Source organism: Podarcis vaucheri (assembly GCF_965113315.1).
Source record: "Podarcis vaucheri genome assembly, chromosome: 2".
In the NCBI taxonomy this organism is placed as follows: Eukaryota; Metazoa; Chordata; class Lepidosauria; order Squamata; family Lacertidae; genus Podarcis; species Podarcis vaucheri.
In genome coordinates this window covers 93,866,011-93,886,780 of record NC_138760.1, presented here as the reverse complement: position 1 = coordinate 93,886,780, position 20,770 = coordinate 93,866,011, and the positions used below count along the sequence as shown (strand labels likewise).

Here is a 20,770-nt window from a genome sequence, read left to right as displayed (position 1 = left end):
CTTCTTTGCTTCTAGTCTGTCTCCATGAGCCTCCTCCTGTTCCATTTAGCGTATCAGCACTATAGTTTACTCCCCAAATATATCTGTTGGTTTAATGAAGGCACTAATTGTAAGCAAGGCTTTCCAGTTCTAGCCCTCTAGGGGTGTTTGGGATACTTTAGAAGTGGAATCATTGTAATTACTGCTCATAAAAAAGGCTGCAAGATTAGCCTGACTCCTGGAATAGTTGCATCTTTTACTCCTACTGTGAATAAATGGACAGTTTTGTCCTTTGGGCAAAGTGGAGCATCCAAGCTGATAGGGACAATTAAAGTTAAGTATGCAGTGAGCTGCATAAAGTGTTCCTTGAAACATTTGTCTCTAGTTACTTCACACGTATTAATCTTCTCCGTAAGTCATGGTTACCTGTTTTAATCTGCTGAGATGGGCTCAGATGTTCAAACAAACCAGCCTCTGGCTAAGCAAAGGCAGAGGTGGAGGAAGGGGTGTGTGGTAGGTGAGGGTTGCCCCGGGTGTCACCTCTGAGGGGGGGGTGACAAAATGACAGGCGGCACTCACCGCGGGGCCTGCAGCGCATCCTAGTCATGCGTCTCTCACAGGAAAAACTCGGTGGCTTGGGTGCGCGCAGGCTCCCCGCTGCCCAAACGGTCTGCCTGCTGCCTCCCCCCAGCTGTAGAGCGACTGAGTGGGAGGAGGCAGGCAGATTCCCGAGGCCCCCACAGTGCGCCCCGCCCCCATGGGCAGTACACCCCACCCTTGGATGCGCGTCCTCTGCCACTGCCCAAGTGGCTTCCTCTGCTGGTGAGCAAAGGATTGCTGAATGTTCCATGTGAACCAGACCTTGTTTTTTAAAATGTTTGTTCTAGCTCCCATCCTCCGACACAGTACTCAGATTCTTGGCTCAAAGAAACCCAAAAGTTTTATTAAAGAAATCAACACATGGTCTCAGCATCAGCTCAAGGTACAGGAACACACAATTCTACGGCCTACAGGCAGATTTCTAAGATACATGACTAGACATTAGCAGAGAGGTTGTCCCAACACTTCACAAGTTCCTTTTGCTCTGCTTTTAAAGAGCAGGGAAGGACCAGTCATTTGTTTGTGCATGCAGTTCACCTCCCAAGCTAGAAGACTATGCTTGCAAGCATGCGCTCCTGTGGGAAAGGGAGGCAAGCCAGGTATATCTGTGATGGAGCAGGTGGCAACACCTCCTTGGTGACCACACCTGAGTCCAGCTCTCTGACTCCCTCCACCTCCCATTTCATCCATCTCCTCAGCTACCACAGGAACTCCACTCTCAGGGGGTTAGACAGTTCCCCTTCCCCTTCTGCGACATCTGGCAACAATGGGGCAAACCCCTCTCCTAAGTCACTGCCTGAGCTCTCCCCACTTCCAACTTCAGCTTCTCCTCCTTCGACAGATCTTGCCACCCCTGCTCTATCTCAGCCGATGCCGTGGGACTCATGACAATACTGTCCTTCTAATCCTTTTTAAAGCATTTTTTTAATCCCCCCCAATCAAATAATAATGTACATTTATTTCAGTAATGCAGCATACAAACAAAGAAGTATCCGTGCATGCTGTTTCCATACCCCTAAGCAATATAAACAATGCAAAGGTAATACCCTGAATATACCAGATATTATCCCGGAATTTGCTGTATTACAGATTGAGGGGATGAGATTCAGGTGACCTTCTATTCTGCAGATCATTGTTCATGAACAATATGAAAAGAAGCCAAGTATAAGCAAGCCTGTAATGTAGTATTGCACCTCTTAACGCTATCAACTATACTATTGCATCATCTTTTTTCCGATCCTAGCAGACTGAATATACTTTACTGGATACTCTGTCCTCAAAATGCAACTTAATGAAGCCACCCTGCTTTTTCTTAGGGTGCCTCTCTGGCACAACGAGCTTGAAAACCCATGCGAACGACTGCGTATACGGCATGTTTAACAATGGGATACAGAAACCTTTCAGTGAGCTCTGCCAAGATATTTAATTCTGAAGCAAGCGGTGAGTTAGGCTGACTTTTAAGCAAACAATTAAGCATGCCAAGTGCTGACTTCGTAATTTGCCGTTTACCTACAGAGAAGTCTGTCAGGGAAGTGATATGGAGGATTAATGCCATAGTATCTTGGTTATTCTTCCTCATTAGCTCATGAATCAGTTTAGTTTTCTTAAATGACATGCTAGTGAATAAAGGAGAAGTTTTACTGACAGATTGTACAGATGTTCACACACACACACACACACACACACACACACACACACACTTGAATATAACAGCCTGGTCTGCACTTTGTATGAATGTAAACAGCTCAGCCGATTTTGTTATGCTCTGTGAAGAATTCGCTCCTTAATTCTATTAAGAGCTCCCTTGCTCATAAAATTAATGCCCTCATCTCATTCAGTAACAGTCCTCCTATTCATTATCGGAGAAAGGATATCTACTGCCTTTGTAGATTACGTTTTCTCAGAGGGATTCCTATTATTTTCAAGAAACTCAAGACATTAAAGGATTTGCACTTCTATGTTTGCAAAGCTACTGAAGTGGATTATTTGCTGAACTGCGCTGTTCCTGTGAACTGCAAGGAGAGCAGAGCAGCAACTCGGAATTAGGTGGGTTGAGGGTGTTGGATTTATTTTTGCATACCATGTGATATTCAGAGCGAAATTAAAATTCAGTTCAAAACATCAGAATCAGAAAACAAAAAGGAAAGTCCTAGGATTCTGGGACATACCAAAAGGTGTATCTGTGGAATTATTTCATACAACTATGGCCTGCAATGTTGCATATTTGGGTGACTTAAAATGGCTGGTGGGAACTGCGGATGTGACTTGAGCTTGGCTATCATTCAAAGGGAGGGTGCCAAATGGAGGCACAGCTGGGTGGGGCCAGTGAGGAGCCCTTCCAAGCTCCTGGGGACTTCAGCCAGTGTTCCTGACAAGGGCAACCTCTGGGGCCAGGCCTGTCCCCAATAAGTTGCCTCCTGATCCTGAACTATATCATGCTCTCATCTTGTACAATAACTAAAAAGCAACAACCCAGATTCCGAGCCCAGCTATCTTCCCCAGGGACTGAAAAATGAGGTCATCAAGTACAGGCCATCAAAGGTTCTTGGGTCCTCCCTCTGATTGTTAAAATTTGGATCTGAAGGGGGGTTATTGGTTTGTTTGTTTTTTTATTATGTAGTTTGCCTTCTCATTTTATATTTTTATGTTGTGAACCACCCTGTGGTATACTAGATGATAGATAGATAGATAGATAGATAGATAGATAGATGATAGATATAGATGATAGATGATAGATATGTCGATAGCCCAATCTTGAGGGAGATCAATTAATTCTCCCGACTTATCTTCTGAGGAGATCATTGCTGAGGAAGAGGACCAGCAGTATTTATTGCTCTATGGGAGTAAGGTAGTAGGGTTTCAGTAGGCGCTGAGGACTGGGGCATCAGTCAGTTGAGCAATGTGGTGTTCTAGGGGAAACTGCTTCTACAGGAGACTACTTTACATCTGGTATAAGTCTGTTTACCGCGGAGCTATTTTATTTCCATGTACACGAGCGTGAGAGAGCTGTCCACCCACTATGAATAAATACAGCCTTCCACATTGTCCCCCTGATTAGCCCCATGCAAGGAGAAAATTAGTAGGAAGAATGTAAATTACAAACCTTTTCACATCCTCCTGGCAGTGTGAAGAATCCTGATGCTTCAAACTTGTAGTAATCCCACGGATTTACATAAAATTTATGTGAAGGAGAGAATCAAGCTCATTCCCATGAATTGATGAAGTACCAATAAAGAAATCAAACATGTGAACATTTTAATGTGGGCATACTATTTTTCACTCAGTTTATATCTAGCCCTTTATCCCAAAAGGAGCTGAGGGTGGCAAACACATAATTAAAACAACAAAAATTAAAATGTTATTTAAGCAGTTTAAAATGTTTTTAAAACAATCACATTTTCTTGGGAACAGTGTTTTTCAGCCATCAAATGCCTCATTAAACAGAAATGTTTTTATGTACCTCCTGAAAGTCAAAAACGGTGAGGAGAGACACAGCTCATCAGGTAGGACGTTCCACAAACAGGGAACCACCACCAAATGGCCCTGTCACAGGTCAACATCAACTGGGCAGCAGCCAGGTGAAGCCATCCCCAAGAAGACTTCACTTTGACTTTTACTAACACCTTCAGTTGGGCCTGACAGCTCACAGTGCAGCTCTTTCAAGACAGGTGACACATGGTCACACAGATACATGAGTATGAATTTGATTTGTAGGGACTAAAACTTTGTTTCTAAATAGCTGAGTGATGGTATTTTTATTTATTTATTTATTTATGGCTATTAGCCCATAAAGTATGTACAAACATAAAAGCACAGAGGCATAAAGACCGATATATTCGGCACCAGAAGGTGAACATCACGGTACTAGGGTGGGTCATTGAGCAGAGCCAGATAACAGCTTGGGGCCCGGAGAGCTCCAAGGGACGGATCCCAGAAAAAGGAAAAACTGAAGACGAGATCCGACATGCACTCTCTTCATAACTGTCCAATTAGTTTTTAATGTTGTTGTTGTTTTTGGTGGTTTTTGTGTGTGAGATAACCGCATTCAGGAATCTCGCCACCAGCAGAGTTACAGAAGGATCTGTATCCTGCAAAAGTAGTGCGGCATGTGACTCAACAGGCCTGCCAACCAAACGCAGTAAAGCAGGACCTAGGAATTTAGTCCTGGCTATGCTATGTAGGGGACAGTTGAACATTATATGTGGAAGAGAATCAACAGTTTTCCCGTCACACACGCATAGCGGAGACACCAAACCCTTGGAAAATCTGTGGCTCAGCAGGTTCGATGGAAGGACATTGAACCTTGCACGAATAAATGCAAGTCGGTGTGGTACAGATGATAGAGATGACATGTATGATGGAAGGCCAAGTGGTGGGGATATTCCGTGGTACCTGGGGGAGCAGACACCCCCACCCCCGGCGAGGTTGTGTTGATTTTCAATGTCTGCTAGTCTTTGCTCAATAAGGCTTTTGGCTGAGCGTAAGTTCATCTTTAAGGAGTCCGCTGGGGAAATTCCGATGCTCAGAAGTTTGGCGTGGATTTTTCCTACCCACGGATTGACAAAGTCGTCCCGCCAGAGGCACTGAAAAAGGTAATGGTCAGGAAGCCTATGCCAGCTGGACAGCCAATAACCAAAGACTCGCTTCCAGATGACAGTCTCCAATGATGCAATCCTTAACTCCAGACGTATGGCTGCGTTGCTCACACACATGGGGAGTTTCAGGAGGCGACGGAGAAACTGATTCTGCAATGTCCCCAACGATGTTAAATTGGACCCTGGGGCCCAGAGCGGGGCAGCATAACAGAGGGTGGAAACCACTTTTGCATGGTACACCTTCAATGCAGAAGGGATGTGGGAGGTTCCGTCGGCCGCAAAAAATTGGAGTAGAGTATAAAGTATTGTTTTCCCTTTGTTTAGTAAATACTGTATCTGTGGCTTCCAGCTTAGGTTGTAGTGAAAAAAGACTCCCAGGTATTTAAATTTGAAAACCTGTTCTAATTGGACTCCATCTAACTTCCAGCTGTAAGTTTTCCGAGACCTGGTAAAGACCTTATAACCTTATAACCCAATTACACCACGGGTCGTCGGCTAGAGTGAGACTCACACCGGCGGGAAACCTATCCAACGAGGTCCCAATAAATAGAGGTGTGTGCCAAGGCTGCATTTTGGCCCCACTCCTCTTCAACTTGTTCATTAGCGATATGAAGCTCTTTCTGAGTGATGGTACCTTTCCAGAGTCTCAGCCTGGAGTCTTTCCCAACCTTCCTCTTTTGAATTGACCCTAGCATCCTCTGCAGCCAATACATCAAGGCTGGCAACCTAAGGCCCATGGGCTGGAAGTGGCCCACGAGGGTCGCTTAACTGGCCCATGAGCCATCCCTGAACCAAGCTGCCTGCTTGGCGAGTCCCCGTGTGTTGCGCTAAACTAGCACAGCGCGGTGCAGGGACTCTCTTCTGCGGCTCCGAAAATTGCTTCTGCGCTTGCCCAGATGCCAGAAATCGCGTCTGCGCATTTCTGTGGAACCGAAAATCACTTCTGTGCATGTGTGATTTTCAGCATCTGGGCATGTGTAAAAGCAATTTCCGGCGCCGCAGATATGTGCAGACGCACTGCGCTGGCCCGGCCCACAGAGGATCTCTGTGGGAGTGATCCAGCCCATGCCTGGTAAGCCTTGCCGACCCCTGCAATACATGTATCCCACCACCAAGATATGCCCCCTCACTATTTAAAACAATAGAAGAAGTAGATTTCACATGTTGACACATTGAGCTCTTTTGGGTCATTGTTGCCCCTGTGTGTAGGAGTGCAAATATCCAGAGATGTAGTGATCAGGTGGGATTGCTATGAGGAATTATAACATATATAGAGTAAGCCATCTGTGTCAGCAATGAAAGCATTGCGTTGACTGGGTTTAAACTATTTTGATATGATTTTTGATCAATCTACACCTCTGCATCTCTGGCCCTTTTGACCCTACTTTCCATTTCTCTCTCCTCACATCACGTACACAGCAGTACACAGCAGTTGCTTCGCCAGGCAGGCATCACCTGGGCCATAAAGATAGTGGGCAAGTTTCTTTGATGTAGTTTCTTATATATAATCTTAAGATTCCTTCCAGTAGCACCTTAAAGACCAAGTAAGTTAGTTCTTGGTATGAGCTTTCGTGTGCATGCACACTTCTTCAGATACACTTCTTCAGATACACTTCTTCAGATACACTACTTCTTATCTGAAGAAGTGTGCATGCACACGAAAGCTCATACCAAGAACTAACTTAGTTGGTCTTTAAGGTGCTACTGGAAGGAATTTTTTTATTTTGACTATGGCAGACCAACACGGCTACCTATCTATAATCTTAAAATGTTAATCTTGGAGCCAGGAAACAGATCTCACATGAAGGTGGTAGTGATCTGGTCCTCCTGGCCATCCTCCTTATCATGTGTACTGATTGTTTATTCCCTCAGCGGTTGCCAGATGCACCCCTTTGTAGTTCTCAAGTTATTTACCCCAAAATATATGCATGCTAATTAGTGTTGTAGTGTAACTTTTTCCCCACGTGGGGTTTGATGAAATGCTCAGAGGAAATATGATTGGTTCTTATGAGCACTGTGTAAAAGATTCTTTTGCTAATAAAATGGCCTGGCGAGGGGTGTGGTTTACGCACTTTTCTCCGAGAGCCTTGCTGGTCAAAGCCTCGTGTCTTGTTATTAATCAGGGTCCAGTCCTTCCTGTAAGTTGCGAACACAACATAGCTGATCACCTATGCTTAGGATTCTTCCCGTAAATATTTTTTTTGTACATCTGCAAACATGGGGGCTGTTAGTAAGTAATGGTAAAAGGTAAAGGACCCCTGGATGCTTAGGTCCAGTCAAAGGCGACTATGAGGTACAGTGCTCATCTCACTTTCAGGCCGAGGGAGCTGGCGTTTGTCCAGAGACAGCTTTTGGGATCATGTGGCCAGCATAACTAAATGGCTTCTGGTGCAACAGAACACCGTGACGGAAACCAGAGCACACAGAGACGCCAGCAACAGGAGCTCACCCTGTTGTGGGGATTCAAACCACCGACCTTCTGATAAGCAAGCCCAAGAGGCTCAGTGGTTTAGACTACAGCGCCACTCGCGTCCCTAGGGCTGTAAGTAAAAAAAAAATTAAATAACAGAGATGGAATCCAGAATGAGAATCAATCCCAATGACATTTTACTGAGAAAACTGAAAACCCCTCCCCAGTGTATAACAGAAACAAACAGAAAGCTTTTGTCTTTCTTACATGAGGCCTTGTACATAGTAGGGAGACATTCAACCACATATACAGAGGAAGAACTCCTTTAGAACTACACAGCCAATCAGGGTACCCATTACCTCAGCAAACATACTCCAACACTGCCTGGCTGTTAAGCAATACCTCCACTCCATAACTCCCTTGATTTACTGATAACAGAACTGACCCGTAAGTTACAAATGGAATTATTCTTGCTTTTGCACTTCTATCAGGGGGTGCCCCAAGCCCAATGATTCTTCCCTCTTGCTGTTTTGGTTACAGAAGGAGATATACTAAGAGAATACGTATATAGGATGAATGCAAATTTGTCTGTATATTAGCCAAAATGTAGCTACTCTTCTATACTGCTGATCCATACGTCATCACACTTCCCCCTTCTTTTCGGTACTCCACCCTCTCCGTTTATGTGAAACGTAAAGTATTTTTTCCCTCTTAACTTTTGCATGATTGCTGCAACCCTGGAGTGGCCAGACTGGTGCCGTAATGCCAACTGCCCCCCCCCGGTGGTGTTGCTCCTGCTTATTGGGATGGCGGGGGCACAGCAGCACACCAATGGAAGCAATGGATCGTATCTGCTGGTGTGCTTGCACAGACCTGACCCCCCCCCCTCTGCACTGTTCCAGTAAGTGGCAGTGATGCTGCTGTCAGGACGGTGGCAGTGCAGTAAAGCCGTACCATGCTTATATATAACTCCCAAGGAAGTCGGGCATTAGAGACTTAGTTGTTGCCCATCACTTTTAAGTGAAACATCTTTCTGCACAATGCCCTGTGGGACTCCTCACGAACCCAGCCCATTACAAACAATATCATTCCAAAAGCTTGTGTACAAAACTGCTTATGAGAAATTAGTCACAGAGTGGGAAGAAAAGTGAGTTGTAGATTAGTAAAATAAAGCTCTTTTGTTGTTTAGTCGTGTCCGACTCTTCGTGACCCCATGGACCAGAGTACGCCAGGCACTTCTGTCTTTCACTGCCTCCCGCAGTTTAGTCAAACTCATGCTGGTAGCTTCGAGAACACTGTCCAACCATCTCGTCCTCTGTCGTCCCCTTCTCCTTGTGCCCTCCATCTTTCCCAACATCAGGGTCTTTCCCAGGGAGTCTTCTCTTCTCATGAGGTGGTCAAAGTATTGGAGCCTCAGCTTCAGGATCTGTCCTTCCAGTGAGCACTCAGGGCTGATTTCCTTCAGAATGGAGAGGTTTGATCTTCTTGCAGTCCATGGGACTCTCAAGAGTCTCCTCCAGCACCATAATTCAAAAGTATCAATTCTTCAGCGATCAGCCTTCTTTATGGTTCAGCTCTCACTTCCATACATTACTACTGGGAAAACCATAGCTTTAACTATAGGGACCTTTGTCGGCAAGGTGATGTCTCTGCTCCCCCCCCCCTTTTCTGTAAAGCTCTAGAAGATGTTTAAATAGGGGGGGAAACAACCCAGCTTTCTAATGGAAAGCAAACGAATGATGCTAAGATCACATTAGAAACTAGGGTGTAAAGAGGAATAAAGTGACCTTTTTAAAAAAAGGTTGTATCTGGAGATGACTTTGTGCTAGTGCAGGAGGGAATTTGGCCAATGGAGTGGGTCCTTACCACTCCCTATACTCGTAGATCTCAAGGCAGTTCAAAACATAAAACTACAATACATAAAACAAAAAATACATAATAATAATAAAAAAAACAAAGACCACCCACTGATTTTCCCTTCCACAACACATTTAAAAGGGTATGATTTAAAAAATATGATAGTAGGTGGGGCTGCCCACCTGTCAATCACCTAATGCATGGGTAGGCAAACTAAGGCCCGGGGGCCATATCCGGCCCAATCACCTTCTCAATCCAGCCCACGGATGGTCCGGGAATCAGCATGTTTTTACATGAGTAGAATGTGTGCTTTTATTTAAAATGCATTTCTGGGTTATTTGTGGGGCATAGGAATTCGTTCATATTTTTTTTCAAAATATAGTCTGGCCCCCCACAAGGTCTGAGGGACAGTGGACCAGCCCCCTGCTGAAAAACTTTGCTGACCCCTGACCTAATGTTACAATGATGTCATGTGACCTGTTTTCCTTTTGCCCCTGTATCTTGAAATCAAACTGAGCTGGCAAAGGCACAGTGCTTTGTTAGTTCTGATGATCACAGATCCCTCCCCTATGACAAGCTAGTGCTAGTCAGTGCTACTGACTAGTGCTACTGGCTAGTGCTCCAATCTAAGTGCTTGAGAGCAGAAATCCAAAAGCCTCAGGGTGCCTGAGGTTGTGGTTGAAGGTACATAGGTTAACACTGTGATTCCGCTGATTCCTCCAGGCATACAGCACATGTGTAGTGGAGATCTGAACTCTTGAGCTGATACAATATTGGTGGAGTTCTGTTAGAACCACTGGAACTAATTGTTCATATCAGTAAAGGATCTGGCATTCTCTCTGTAGCATTCTGTGTTTTTCTTCTCCAGAAACCCCTTGTTCTTGGCCAGTATCTGCTTGGGCTGCCAGCTCCTTAACAATTTTTAATGGCATGCACTTCCTAGAACTTTTTGCAGTCAATAGATTGGCTCCCACTAGAAAAGGCACTAGCTGAAAGTGCTTGGCACTGCTCGGGAATTCAAAGAAACATTAAAAGCACTTTTTAAAAAATTGATAGCATAATAGCTATATTTTTACCTGACACACCAAAGATTGGACAAAGTCACATTTTGGTCTGCCGTCTTGATTCAAAATGGTGCTCAGCACCCAAACATTTACCAAGATCGCTGCCCCCACCTCAGGATTCCTCATGGAAAGTTTTGTGATGCCAAAAAAATGAGTGAAGTCTTGCCAAAGTGAAGTTTCAGCCTGCCATATTGATTCAAAATGGCACCTGGCACCCAAACATCAGTAAATATTCCCACCCCGAACCCAGGAACTCTGGTGCCGAGTTTGGTGATTATATCTCAATAGGGAGCCAAATCTATAGAAAATGGATAAACGGATGGATGGACAAACAAGTTGTTTTCCAAAATATATAGTAGATGGGTTTTCTGCTCCTACATTATCAACCTGTTGCAGTTTGATGAGCAGCTCTCTTGTGTGCTTCCAGGACAATCTTAAAATTACAGTACAGCCCCAGCTCCCAATTCAGAAGATCAGTTGTCACCTGAATTATTCTGTGTCAACCCCTCTTTTGTCTCAGTGGTGTGTGTCTCTTTCTAATTACTGGCCCACTAGAGTAAACTAAGTTGCAGATGCCCAAATCCAATTTTCTAGCAACGCAGACCCTGAGGATCTCGGGCCCTGATGTCTAATGTCGTAAACAATAGTGACAGAGACTTTGATTAAACTTGACAGGATCCTTATAAAGCCGTGAAGCTGTTGTGCTCCTATTTTCATCACCCTTCAAGTTTCCTTAGTTTAAAAAAAGAAGAGAAGATTTGAATCCCACTCAAAAGACCAAAAACATCTTTTTGTATGACAGCTTTAGAAACAATTTGTCTCCTCAGTGTAAGACTATGTCATGCTTGAAAATACAGCAGTTGCTTTCAGTCACTGGGTATACAATGAAGGCCTTGAAAGTTCACACACACATGGACATCAATTGATCTCTTCCAGTTCATTTTTCAATTTTGGGGGCCCAATTTGCCCACTCATTGATGCCACAGTCTAGTATGTATAATGGGGCCCTACTAGCACACACACTCCTTCTCCCCAATCTGTATTAATTAGGACTTGCTGATCAGAAGGTCGGTGGTTCGAATCCCCGCAACGGGGTGAGCTCCCGTTGCTCAGTCCCTGCTCCTGCCAACCTAGCAGTTCGGAAGCACGTCAAAGTGCAAGTAGATCAATAGCGGGAAGGTAAACGGTGTTTCCGTTCGCTGTTCTGGTTCGCCAGAAGCGGCTTAGTCATGCTGGCCACATGACCCGGAAGATGTATGCCAGCTCCCTTGGCCAATAAAGCAAGATGAGCGCCGCAACCCCAGAGGCGGCCACGACTGGACCTAATGGTCAGGGGTCCCTTTACCTTTTACAGGGCATATGGGCAATCTTGAGGGCCCTTTCATCTAAAAAAAAGGGGGGGAAAGGACCATGGAACTGGACTTTAATACAAACATATGTAACATCCACACTGGACAATATACCATGTCACCGGTGCTCAACCATGCACTGACATGATCGCTGAATTTGTGAACATGTAAACTAGATCTTGAAGACTTGATGGTGAATGTGTGGACTGCTTCTTTTATTATTTTGGAAGATATTGTGTTTTAGGTGATGCAAAACATCTACCTGTTTTTTTAGGCAGTGATGGCACATTCACACATGTAGGTCATCACTTAATCTTGCAATTTATAATCAAGTGATATACAAGTATGTATGAAGAGGACGTAACAGGGCACTTCCACTGAATGTATTCCTTGTAGGACTGACAGATGGAAGGAAAGGTAAGGCTGATAACCAACAAAATAAAATCCAAATTCTGCATCAAGGTAGCTCAAATCTCTTCTCAAGATAAATGATTCAGCTAATAATGTGTATGTAATTTTGCATTGTTGAATGATCTGCATCCACAGCATTTGAGTTTGTGTCGCTTCTGGGGCAGGGGGCACAGAGTGGATGATAGATAACAAAAGGAGATATTATTGCCTCTGGATTTCTACCGTAGTCTGCAGGGAAACAAAAAATGAAATGGATACACTTGACAACCCACTCTCTATGGTCACAGCTATTTCTTTCTCTTCACACATTGGAACATGAACTGACACTTTTTAATTGTCTCATTGTCCACATATAGTCCAAGAGAATTTAACAAAATGCAGCAAAATTTTCTAATAAAAGCTTTACTGGAGATGCATAGGCCAGATGAAGAAACTGCATGGGTTAAAACAACAGCTAGAAAAGCTGTGATTTTATTCAAGATACTCTGTGGTTTGGGGTGAGGGTGGGGCTTGTTAATATAATCACAGTACTTCAATTCAAAATGTATATTGGATGGCGTTTTCTCAGCTCTTGGTACAGAGTGTGCAATGCACATCGATGGACTGCAGGAAATTGCCTCCTCACGTGTGGATGATTTCACTTTCCACAGGAAGCAGAACTGAAAATCTGCCCGTGAGAGGCCCTCACATCAATACATTATCAACCTATAGTTTCTATGCCATTTTTTTTTTACTTTGCTTTTCACTTATTAGAAGAGGCTGTTGGATCAGGCCAGTGGCCCATCTAGTCCTGCGTCCTCACAGTTCTCATAGTGGCTAACCAGATGCCTATGGGAAGCCCACAAGCAGGTTCTGGGCACAAGAACACTCTCCCCACCTGTGGTCCCCCAGCAACTGATTCTTGGAAACATTACTGCCTCCAGCTGTGGAGAGAGAGCATAACAGACATCATTGCTAGTGGCCATTGATAGCCTTATTCTCAATGAATTTGTCCAATCCTCTTTTAAAGCCGGCTAAGTTGGTGGCCATCGCTGCCTGCTGGCGGTGCAAGTTCCCTAGCTGAACTATGCACTGCATGGAGAAATACTATATCAGTCCCAAATCCACAGCAGTGTCCAAAGAAGGAATGGCCACTGGGAGGAGTGCAGAGAGAGGAACCCTATGGTGCACCTGTAGCAGCAAAACCAGACACCTTCATCTGCCTCAGCTGCAATAAAACATGTCTCTCCTGTATCGGTCTCTACAGCCACAGCAGGTACTGTAAGTTTCCAACCGTTGAACTTCGCTCCAAAGGTGCACTCTTCCATGGTCTCCCAAGACAGATGGATGCCAACAAAGGTCTTTTGCCATGATACGCATCATTTTACACTTGTTTGCATTGTTTAATTGAGCCCTTTAGACGTGACTCATAACCCTTCTCTAACCTGAAGCTCATGAGCCTTTTATATAAGACACAAACTCCCCCCCCCCATTTAATGCTGTTTTCCAAAACAAAGGAAGAAACAAAAAAAGTAGCATCGTGAGGTCACTTAAAAACTGTAGGAATTTTAATGTGCATTCAAATTTCAGATCACTGACATCAATGAAAGGGGAAGCGTGTATGTGGGGGAGACACACAACGCATCACATACGTTAGTTCCCTCACGGCTATTTGCATAATGTGTCTAGAGACAGCACTGTATAAGAAGGGAAGAGCTCAGCCACCAAAGAGAACTCAGGGGCAGTTCTATTGGAGAGCTGATGTGATTCAAAGGAGAAAGGACAGTTTCGAAGCTCAGACGAGTGAATAGCTGCAGAAATACAGTGAGCTCGGACAAAACTCTTTGGTAACCTCAGCAAAGGAATAAAGCACCGGGGCAGAAGGTAATTTCCATTTAGATTTATTTGCTAGGCTGTCTGGCTCAAGTTCTCCCTTCTGATGAAGGCTGAAACTAAACAACACCTCACAAGTCTGTACACTAAGATACAGATTTTCTTCAATTATGATCTTCATTGTTCTATATTTTTTGCTATTTATTTAAGGGAAATGCCTGCTCTGAATTTGAGTTATAGCTTTATAAAACTTTAAAGAAGAATTCATATATTTCATTTACTAGCAAAGCATTCTGGGTTTTTTTTAAAGTAACTCTGATTTGATTAAAGTGGGTGCCTTAAAATAATCATTGATAGTTTGCCAGATACCAGATTTAGAAATATAAAACAGTTGGCATTACATTAAAAGCAATCACATTATGTTTTTGTTACATTTTCCAGCATGCTAAAATGCATTTCATTAAGTTATTAGACAAAATATAAAATAACATCAAGGTGTAGTTTTTATTCAAGCTTTTAACGTTGCTTCATTAAAAAATGTTTTGAGGGCTGTTAGAAAATAAATGGCAAAAAGCCGAAATAAAAATGGATTTTCATTAAAGCTAGAACAATATACTGGTTTAAAACAGTCCTTTAAGAAAGAAATTTTATGCAAGCTATAATAATTATATGCTGATAATTGTATTATAAACATTTTTGCATTTTTAAAGATATACTACAAAACAAAATCTAAGCCAATGTTTGGAAGCAAAGGTTTTATATATAACTTTGGATATGTGTAGGCACTACCTTTTTTCTGGGGGGACGTAGGGTATGCATACCCCTGAATATTTTGTGAATCTTTTTACTTTTGTCCATTTACTGTGTTTATTTTTCCTGATTTGGAGTATAAAATGGTGATTTTCTTGAGTCAAAATGAGAGTACCCCTAAACATTTTTTTGGGGGGGGGGAGCACTGAGTGTAGGTTACACCGAGTTAGCTCTTTGGCCACTTAAAAAGCTCATTGCTGGGGGATGAGAGAGAGGTGTGTGTGTGTTTTCCATCATTAAATGAATACAGTGGTACCTTGGGTTACAGAAGCTTCAGGTTACAGACACTTCAGGTTACAGACTCTGCTAACCCAGAAATAGTGCTTCAGTTTAAGAACTTTGCTTCAGGATGAGAACAGAAATCGTGCTCCGGCAGGCAGTGGGAGGCCCCATTAGCTAAAGTGGTGCTTCAGGTTAAGAACAGTTTCAGGTTAAGAACAGACCTCCAGAACGAATTAAGTACATAACCCGAGGTACCACTGTATGTTAAAATACTGTACCACCAGCATTTGCTCTCATATTGAGTCAGTCCTTGTGTTTGCTCAAAGGCAAACATCCACATTCATTTGAAGATCTTCGAGTCAAGTGAGAGTGCATCTAGAATATTTAAAGGGACAAGCACCCATTTCCATGGGCAACTTCAGTAGACCTGGATGATGGCAGGAAAGCTTACATTTAGCTCCCGGATGTTTCATGTTTCTTTGCATTATCAGGAATGCTGCATTTCTTTCCATATTTGCTCCATTCTCTGCCACCCTGTTTTACCTGCAGGACCTTCCGTCCCACGATGACATCGGTCCAGCGGCTCCTGCTTCTGCTCTCCTTGGCTTTTGCCAGTGTCTGTGTCAACGTGGGGCAGCCGTTTCCAGAGGAGGTGGAGAACGAGGGAAAGAGCAATCTGGATGGCATCCTCCAAAGGGCAGAAAACATCATCTTGAAGTCCATTTTGAAGAAGGTGGACGATGACAAAGAAGATCCCAACAAAGGTAAATGGTGTACCTTGGCAGTAGCTGAAGTTCATGGCTGTATTTGTTTATATGCCATTTCCCTGTTTGTAAAGGGCCTCAAAGTGTGTGTGTGTGTGTGTGTGTGTGTGTGTGTGTGTGTGTGTGTTGAGGTTTAGGGAATTTAATGACATTTGTTAGGAAGAAGAGGCACCTTCCTCAGTTGCTGCATGCTGAGATGCGGGCCATTCATTATTAAATCACATTTTTGCTCCCTTATCCACTCAGTTCCATTTCAGACTGGCCTCTCTAGGGAAGAGGCACTATTCCTTTCAGTATGTGCACGCTGATCTCTGGTTCCATCTATGGCATATCCAGGTATGGCTGACAAAATCCTGGAGAGCCACTGCCAGTCAGTAGAGACCAGGGGTGTGCAGTTAGTAGGTTGGGATCAACTGTGCAGCCAACAATATATATGGTGACACAGGGAGACCTGCAAGGGCAAACTCAGGGTTAAGAGAGGGCTTTTGGATGCTGCAACTGTATTTAGCTTGTTGTGTTAACGTTGTTGCTCACAGTGTTAGGGTAAACCCCTTGTTCTTTTCAAACAGTTGCCTTCCCGTCTTCCAATGCACTAATTAAATCATATTGCACATTGGATCATCAAGGAGTTCTGACTCCATTTTTTTTCCAAAATAGCAAGAACAAAAAGCCTCCCCTTCTAGCTTAGGCTGTGTTCAGGTGAAAGGAGGTTTTGAGAGTGTGTGGCACCAGAGATGGACTTTTTGGAATTTGCTAGCAGAAGTTTGATACTGAAAACAGATTCCTGTGCTGAGAGGGATGCTTCTTCTTTCATCTGTGTTATCACACCCTCCCCCACAACCACTATCCCTGTTTTGCACCTGGATCTAGTTGGTTCTAGTAAAAAACAAAGTAGATCCTGCCCACCTGAAACTCGCCCACCTCTGGTGTAAATACTACTGAGCTAGATGAACTGATGGTCCGACTCAGTATAAAGCTGTATCCTATGTTCCTGGAAGAACAGGAGTTAACCTGCCTATGCCTGAGAGACTGGTCTGTACTGGGGCTGCATCTGACTGCAACTTTCCAAATATGTTCTCTCAACAATTAACATTGGTCAGGCACCCATGCTATACTATCTTTAAAAGCCTTCTAAACACTTTATTATTTCAGCTAGCCTATCCAGACATTAGTATTGTATACTTGCTTTTAGTGTTTGCTGATTGGGGGTGTGTATTATTAATAATAGTTTTATATTGTTCGAAGGACACTGCATAGATTTTATTTTATTTTTGGTCACTTAAGCAAGAACACCAGTTGGATCCGCCTAAGAGAAGGATCTTGACCACGGGGTTAAGACTTCCACTTTAATTCCATTCCCAGATAATTGTAAAAAAGGAATATCTCAGGGAGCTTCCAGATTTATTGTGGAATGAGTGCTCCTTGTGCATGCATGGTTTTTGCAGCATCCGCATGATGTGTCCCCAAGGTGTCATTCACACATACAAGAAGTCACCATGGGTTAGGTCTAAAGAAATGCAGAAGGATTATTCAGACAACACACTGGAACAACAATGGTTCGTGTGGGAGCACTGAGAGAGAAAAGGGACAATTCAGTTCACATTTACAGGCTAACTTAACAACATTTGCAGGTTCTGAAGCAATACAAGAACTGAAACACAACCATCCTTCAAATTTCCCCATTATAGGATTTTGCAGTGCAGTTCTTCAGCCAAGTAATGTGTACACAAATGCATATACAAGGGGGTAATGCGTGCATTTAAATGCATACATTAGTGAAAACAGCATACAAAATGCATTACATAAGGGAAAATAACTTGGCAAAAGTGTGCCTATTGTGTAAAGCTGCATATAAAAATGTGTATAGTAGGGAAAATATAGTAGACATCCCCAGATGCATATAAATTATATTAGATACATATAAATTAGCATATGCACATTGCAGGCAAATTTGCGGAATTGTTTCAGGATTGTCTGACCCCCAAATATATCCACTTGACAGCTTTTGGTCAAGTCCATCCAGATATGTAGAATGCTAGCATGCATTTTAATTTTCTAAGCATACTGTTGGTTTTAATTACCTTTGGAATATTTCAAATACCTGTTTTTAATTGTATGTTATTGATACAGCTAATTTAATTGGTGTTAAATGAACGGTGTGGGCTTTTTTGAAAACTGTTTAGAGGTTTTATTACATTCAGGCGGCATCTAATAGGTGTTAAATAAATAAATGCTCCCTTTCAATCAAGAACAACGTTATTCTTGGAGTGTTTTAATGCTGTTCATTTCCTTGGGCAGAGCCAGGAGCTTTTCAGCCAGACTGGATCTCGAAAAGGCAGCACCCTGGAAAGAGATCTCTCTATGATCTAGAAAAGAAGCAGCATCCCGGGAAAAGGGAGGGTGTGGATGAGGAATCTTATGGAGAAACTGTGAAGCGTCAGCACCCTGGGAAAAGAGAGGAAGAGGATGAATTTGATCCCCACTCAGAAGTGCAGAAGAGGCAGCACCCAGGCAGGAGGTACCTGCGAGAACAATACCTTGACCTCCCTAGCAGCAGCCAGCTAGCTTATCTGGATGAATTCTCCAAAAGGCAGCACCCAGGCAGGAGGTACCTGACTTACAGCAAACGACAGCACCCTGGCAAGAGGAGCTGGGAGGAGGAGATGGATGAGGGCGAGCAGAACTTGGAGAAACGACAGCATCCGGGCAAGAGGTACCTGGTGGATGCAGAGAACCCAGACTACACTACTGTCCCCTGCGAGCCCCAGGATTCCTTTGAATGTAGCAAAGGCAGCTTGCTGCTAGAGTTGCTCGATAACGTAAGCAAGGGCCGTGTCGATGAGAAGCGGCAACATCCCGGAAGAAGGTCTTCATGGGATGGTGCATTGGAGGAAGAGGAATGAGACGTGGCCAGGGGGTGTGCTTTCTCATTGTTTTCATTCCTCCAAATGATTTCTCCCAGCCATTCAATGTTCCATCCATAACCCTTTTTCTTCTTCCTTCCTTTCTGCTTGCTGAAACCTACTTCGCAGGTGATTCTTTATAGTGTGCTCCTTCCTGGTGGGCTATGGTCCAGATTTAGCAATGCATGGACACACGGATTTCATTTTAAGCATGGCACTTTGTGCCCCCACCCCTTGAGAGGCACGTGGCCAGGCGCACCCCCACATGCTTAAAATGGAACGTGTTAGTTCCAATGTTTCATTTCTTGTGTGGGCCATAAGTTAATACGGGATGAAACCCATCCAAACGCAAGGGTAGTCAGATGTCAGTCTTCTTGATGCTTGCAGCTGGCATTCCAGCTCCAAAAGAGTTTGCAAATAGCACACTTCATACTCATCCCTGAGTATGTTGTTTGCTGTTTTTGTATAGCATTTCCTTTGATGGGGCTTCAGTCAGAGAAACACAGTGCCAGAATCAGCTGCAGGTCCCTTTTAATCCTGAAAATTGGGAAGTGCTTCCATCAAACGTACGCCAGTGGGTGTGCCCATGTGGAAGGAACGAGAAAACCTGTGGATAAAGGAGGGAGGGCTTAGGGCAGGACTCTGGCCACATGGATAGCTTAGCCTGTGCAAGCCTGCAGTAGACAGAGTGGTTTGCTTTTTCTTTTAAAAGGGAAACCATTTTATGCACTGACGAGATGACTCGTCATGCAGGCAGCAAGGACCACGACTGTCCAAACACTATTGCAATGAAGAAAAAAAATCCACAAGGAGCCTGATCCACAAATATAAGTAACACCAGTGTGTGTGTGTGTGTGTGTGTGTAGATTTCTGACTGGGGTCAGTATTCCCCAACCTTTATAAGTGAATTCCATCCATATCCACACAGGTTCCATGAAGCTACTTTTCCTGTTCTGGAACTTTTTATGCAGGGCCTCTAGCTATTCTCCATGTGGCAATGCTGCTTTCAAGTGGTCTTGATGATAGGGGGATTGTGAACAGCCACTGCCTTCTCTATTCTGCCAAAGGTGGATTGGACTGATATCTTGCTAATGAACAGGATTAATGTGCATAGAGAAATGGCATGCCTGTTTAGCAAATCTGACATTTGCTATTATCCTTTGCCCTAAAAGTGACTCATAGTAGTGCACGGTTTTGTTTGGAAAATCCACAGCTGAGAATCCTCACAGGGCCTGGGTTCCAGTATGCCGTCTTTGAATCAATGTCTCACTTTGTTTCCAAATAAGGATTAATTACAATAAATATTTTAAATTGCAGCAAGCAGGCGTCTTTGTCTCATTATGTGGATTTTCATTTGTAAAATATGGAAAAGTTTGCCTGTTGTCCCAAAAAGGAATGTTTTCAATTTCTGTAGACAAATGGTGTTTATTTACCATAAACAAATCAATAAATATCCATAATTAACAGTGCTCCCTTGTTCAGTTATCCTTTTCGGTCATACGAAAGCAAATAAACAATGTGCCAAATGATCAATGCCCTCCTGAATTTAAAAAAGGAAAAAAAAATCAACCCAAACTGTGATGGAGGAAAACAGAATTTTTTAAAGTCAAAACTTGTGTATGGTGATGATGACATGTTTGTATATAGCAGTGGTTTATTACTGGTGTGGAAGGTTGCTTTGTGTAGAAATAGAGTTTTCTGAAACTTTCTGCTTGTGTATGATGAATAAAAAAAATCAGAATGAACATACATAAACTAGCTAGCATCCTCCTTAAAAGAAATAATCAATGTCGGTTTGGGGAGGGGTCCTTTCCCTCCACCTGAGGAAATTAAACAGATTTGTTCTGCCTGACAAACCCTTAAGCACAACTAGCTACTTCTGTAGCTAGCCCTTACCTGCCAGTTAAACTGTCAAAATCTCCATTTACATTCTCAGTCTCTCCTGATTTTCCATTTCTCCTCCCTGCCATGATTGGCTAAGGGTCTCCAGGATG

At 43.4% G+C, this 20,770-nt stretch overlaps 1 protein-coding gene across 1 annotated transcript; it reads left to right on the top strand.

Moving 5' to 3' along the window:
* Positions 1–13,957: 13,957 nt before the first annotated feature.
* TRH (thyrotropin releasing hormone) lies at positions 13,958–20,092 on the top strand. The gene is made up of 3 exons (XM_082210654.1): positions 13,958–14,128; positions 15,659–15,873; positions 18,172–20,092. The coding sequence occupies exons 2-3, from the start codon at positions 15,675–15,677 to the stop codon at positions 18,774–18,776; spliced, it is 804 nt and encodes a 267-aa protein (XP_082066780.1). The 5' UTR covers positions 13,958–14,128; positions 15,659–15,674; the 3' UTR covers positions 18,777–20,092.
* The last annotated feature ends 678 nt before the right edge of the window (positions 20,093–20,770 follow it).